The sequence below is a fragment of the Cynara cardunculus genome (assembly GCF_001531365.2).
Source record: "Cynara cardunculus var. scolymus isolate 2C chromosome LG 15, CcrdV1, whole genome shotgun sequence".
NCBI classification, from domain to species: Eukaryota; Viridiplantae; Streptophyta; class Magnoliopsida; order Asterales; family Asteraceae; genus Cynara; species Cynara cardunculus.
This window is the reverse complement of record NC_037542.1, coordinates 9,012,025-9,016,917: the sequence shown is the minus strand read 5'-3', so window position 1 is coordinate 9,016,917 and position 4,893 is coordinate 9,012,025. Positions and strand designations below refer to the sequence as shown.

At 32.5% G+C, this 4,893-nt stretch overlaps 1 protein-coding gene across 1 annotated transcript; it reads right to left on the bottom strand.

The window, feature by feature from the left end:
• Positions 1–1,165: 1,165 nt before the first annotated feature.
• LOC112527696 (protein PLASTID REDOX INSENSITIVE 2, chloroplastic) lies at positions 1,166–2,484 on the bottom strand. Its single transcript, XM_025138462.1, has 3 exons — positions 2,201–2,484; positions 1,989–2,084; positions 1,166–1,564 (listed from the first exon to the last, which is right to left on the bottom strand). The coding sequence occupies exons 1-3, from the start codon at positions 2,441–2,443 to the stop codon at positions 1,379–1,381; spliced, it is 525 nt and encodes a 174-aa protein (XP_024994230.1). The 5' UTR covers positions 2,444–2,484; the 3' UTR covers positions 1,166–1,378.
• Between the last annotated feature and the right edge of the window lie 2,409 nt (positions 2,485–4,893).

Genomic DNA, 4,893 nt, shown 5'->3' with positions numbered 1-4,893 from the left:
GGATATTCTTGTAAAACCCCCAAAAGCATTCTCGACAGCAACCTTCATTGTAGATGCTCTAACGTTGTGTTCTCACGATTTTCGTCTCTATGATTTGTAATTTATTATTATTTTTGTCCCTGAAAGTTAAATATGTTAAAAATCTTCCATTAACTTAAAAGGTAGTTTAGTTTTTTTTTTTCTTTTTTGGTTTATTAAATATATATATATTTTTTTTTTGGGTATTTTAGTCTTTTTGATTTAATAAAATTATATATTTTTTGGTAAATAAAAAAATATTATTTAATACAATTAGGTTGTCGTCCTTTAACATGTTAACAGAGCCTCCGATTTTGGGACTCAAATTTACATGTATTCAAGATCTTTTTGTCGACTTCTACAAAATTATAGTCGAAATTGTTTATGTTCAATTATTAATTGTTTGATTTTAGGTTCAAATTATTAATGGTTTAGGTTTAGGTTTAGTTTCGTATTGTTAATCGTTTAGGTTTAGCCCATTTTTGTTCTTAACATATATTCTCTATGATCACATTTATCCAATGTAATCAAAAGTTTTGGATGTAACAGGACCTCTAAAAAGACCGAAACGTCACTGATCTCACATTCTTTGTCAACTATTGTCCTCGATAAAGTCAACAAAGTTTTGCTAACTACTGTTGACCATCGATCTGTGACTTATCATCGATCCTTTTCAACATTGTGCTAAATCATAACAAGCTCATGCCCTTATGATCGTCTCATCTCCGTTAAGGGATTCTACCTATGACTATTATGCAGCATTGCCGTGATTGATTTGGTAAGGACCACGAGACACATAGGTTTTTTGTAAGAGTCTCCTCATGCCACTTGGAATTTCTTGACTGCTATCTTCAAGGCTCCATGGAATTATTCGAAGTGCACGCAAAATGACCCGGACACCTAAAGTTACCGGTCCACTGACAGAGACAAAATGGTTCACAAGAGATGGTCAAATTGGTAGCTACAAGCTAGTTCTTTGTAACACACATCTTTTGACAATTCTCTATCCCATTTCTCAAGAAGAAAATTAGAGTGAAGTAGTATATGAGCAGGCAGAGTTAGAACTTGATAAACCAAACCAACTCAGCTCATTATATCCCATCGGGGTGGGATATAGGGGGGAAGGGTATTACTATGACCTGACCTCTACCTCAAATAGTAAACCTGATCTATTAGGCAAAAAACTTGTTCAGTGACCTACATTACAAAAATATGGAACTTCTACAATAGGCTATCTCATTAACTTTGGCACAGGATTTGTGCATTTGTTGCCACTTGGTACCTCTTGGACATCAATCTGACTACTTGTGTAACAGTAGATATGATCAAGCTGCCATGAAAGACCACGGTTGCTGTTGTGTTAATTGCCATTCCATTCTTTCCAGTCGTTATCAACGTGATCTTGTGCCCATTTAACTGCAGCACGAGCCGCTTGCGGCCCTCCAGGCAATTCACCCTGGTTAATGGTATCAGCCATCTCCCAAAAAGGATCAACCATGAGAGTTCCCGGGCCACCGTATTCCTCATGCATGAATTTTGCAAAGATCTATTCATAACATTGGCATAAAAGGGTACTTAAATACAAGAGTTTTTTATGTATAAATGGAAAACAATTGGATGAATTTAGGTAAGGATATGATAAGGCTATTGGTAAGTGGTAAAGAATCAATTAAATTTTTGTAATTGTGTCCAAGATCTACCAAAAAGCACCAAATTCTCATAGTGATTAACATTTGTGAACAATTGCTCTTGATTTTAACTTATAAAAAAGATTCTAATCAAGAATCCCCAAAAAATCACTTAGAAAATCTTCAAGGTTTTCTTCCAAATGATAATCATTATTTTGTGTGTGTATGTATATATATGTGTGTGTATATATGTATATATCGAAAGCCACCACGCATTTAAACCAAATTCTCAAAATTGAAATGTGTTTGTATGTGTATGGGCAGCAGGGGATTCCAGAATACCTCAGTACAGACTTCAACCACTTCATCAACAGAATCTTCAAATACGTCCTTCTTTGATAGTTTCTCGATGAGATGACTCTTAAATTTCTCGGTCTCCTAAACCATCCAACAAAGAGACATTTTAACAAACACATAGAAGGCGTTCAGTCAAATTCCATCAATCAGGTAGAAAATAAAACAAAAAGCATAAAACCAGAAGTGATTATGCTTACAGCTTCAGCAAATTCGGGAATTGGGTCTGGAAATTTGTATTCAGCAGCTTTAACAACTAGGGTTTTAGGGTTTCTTGAAGTGGGGCGTAAGGGGTTTACGGAAACCGTAGAGGTGGTTTTACGGAAACTGAATCGATTACAGCAATTGTTATTTAGGTAAAAGGACATGGGAATTGAAACCCATTTTGAAGAAGATGAAAGTGGGATTGTTGAAGAGATTATGAGAGAAGAGGCCGACGCCATCTCTGTCTCCGTATGTGTTATCCAAATCCAGAACCTTTTCTTTTATCTCTTCTCCATAATCTTTTAAGTTAAAATACACACACACACACAGAAATTCGAGTTTCTATGCTAAATCTTTCATTATCTAAAAAAAAAATGCTTATATGTTAGTTCAAATTCTGTTAAACAAGTGTTTGAGATTGTTTATTTGAAACAATTTATATTTTTCTAAAAAAGTATTTATCAACTTATTATAAGTTAGAATAGTTTAACTTCTTATTACCGGTTTGGTACCGGTATAAGTTGTTTATCCAAACACTCAAAAGTGTTTATTACCGATGTCATATCAGAATAAGTCAATAAGTTGTTTTTATAAGTAATCTTAAACACCTCTAAGCATTTTTGGACGAATATAACACTGAAACTAGGGGTGGCAAAAAATAACCCAACCCATTAACCCAACCCGAACCCAACCCAAAATTAGCAGGTTGGGTTGAGATTTTCAACTCATTTTAATAAATAGATCAACCTGTCTAACCTATTTAAATAAATGGGTTGGGTTGGGTTGAATTTTTTGACATGTTTTCAACTTATTTTCAACTCACTTAAAATATTATATAAATTATTTTATTCTTAATATTATATCTATTTTATTTTTTACTTTGTCTATTCTTAAATAAATTGGCCCAAGTTTCATGATGACTCTTCGATTTCAATCATTCAATAATTAATTCTTCATACGCTTCATTACTAATCAGTATCATGAGTCTTGACGCTTTGCCCTCAATTCTTCAATCTTCATACGCTTCGATTATCAATCTTTTCCCCTACTTTTGAGTTCTACCTTCCCCAATCAAAGATTTGGGTTGGTTTCAGACTTTCAATTTCCGATTTGAGGTTGAGGGCTTGAGACGTTGTTGAGCGATAGCAGAGTAGTTCTTTATGATCATGTTTGTTTAGCATTTTGTTGTTAAACTTCGTATAGATCATATGAATTTCATGTTTCTCTTTGATTATTTGTTACTTTATGACTCTATCGAACTTTAGTGATTTCTTTCAAGTTTGAATTTGTTATTTGTGTGGTGTGGCTATCTGTTTCTATCACTGTATCTATACCTCAGAAAGAATTGTTATCATTCGTCCTCATTGAGATAATTATACAAGCTACATATAAGTTGTTGTTTTGTACGCATGAATTACACTTGTTGATGGACTAATGGTCTTAGGATTTTAGGTACGAGAGTAAAATTGGGATTGATGAAAGTGGAAGTCGAGTTATTTAGAATTTAAAAAAATTCAACTTATTTTGAACAATATATTTGTTGTGGTTGTGTTTTATTCAAACTTTGAACAATTTGGTTGTATTTGTGGTTGTGGTTGTATTTTATTCAAACTTTGAACGATTTGGTTGTATTTATGGTTGTGTTATGTTTTATTCAAAAAAGTTAAATACGCTAGTTCTTTTTTTAATTTAAAATTTTAAAATTAAATAGATCAACTCAGGTTCAATCCATTTATTTAACATGTTGGGTTAAGAAAATCGTAAACAGGCCAACCCGTTGTCAACCCATTAACCCAACAGGTTGGGTTAGGTTGGGTTGAAAAATCTCAACTCATTTAATTAAATGAGTTGGGTTTGGTTGAGATTTTCAACCTGTTTAATAAATGGGTTGAACCCGAACCCAACCCAACCTGACCCATTGCCACCCCTAATTGAAACATGTTTTAACATTTTATTAATAAGCAAAAACTTGAAATTTTCTTTTATTAATTTTTAAGGTGTTTTTGTTTTTAAGATGACTTATTTAAATAAGACGAACATATAAAACTGCTTTTTTATTTTATGATAAGAGCTTCAAACGTGTTTTTATTGAGCAATAGATATATTCGTGTTTTATTAGCCCTTCTTTTATTTCCTTTAAAACAAAAACAAAAAACAAAAGATTTGGTACCCTAAAAAACAAGACGTAAACTTTCTCTCTCTTCTTAGTCATGGAAATGAGACGGTGACCCTAATCCACATCTCCGTCTCTAATCCCCAGTCTTTATACCCGACTTCTTGTCTCACTGTTGGGGAATATGATTACATCTCCATCTTTGTCTTCAAACGGGGAAGTGGGGAATTTTTTACTCATTTATGTGAGACATTTTTAAATCAGATATGTTAAACACCACATTCAATCTAAAATGGTCCATAAAAAATCGTTTGTGGAGTATCAAATATTCATATGTGAACAAAATCACATCATATGTAATTGTTTGATCAAATGTTTTTGGCTCTCAATGTTTTTATCTAAAAGAATTAAGAAACGATCAAAAAATGTATATAAGAATAAAAGTCAAAATACTTTTTCTAAATATTAATTCTTTATAAACAATCTATTTAATAATCTATACTATCTTATAAAATATTTGTCTAAAATTCTTAAAAACTCTTAAACTCGTTCATCCCTAAACGATTTCATCCCTAT

Excerpts from the sequence above, each read along its gene's own strand:
- LOC112527696 (XM_025138462.1), bottom strand. The coding sequence starts at position 2,443 with ATGGCGTCGGCCTCTTCTCTCATAATCTCTTCAACAATCCCACTTTCA. Across the intron at positions 2,085-2,200 it reads TTCCCGAATTTGCTGAAGCT|GAGACCGAGAAATTTAAGAG; the intron begins GTAAGCATAATC and ends TGGATGGTTTAG. Across the intron at positions 1,565-1,988 it reads TGGTTGAAGTCTGTACTGAG|ATCTTTGCAAAATTCATGCA; the intron begins GTATTCTGGAAT and ends TGTTATGAATAG.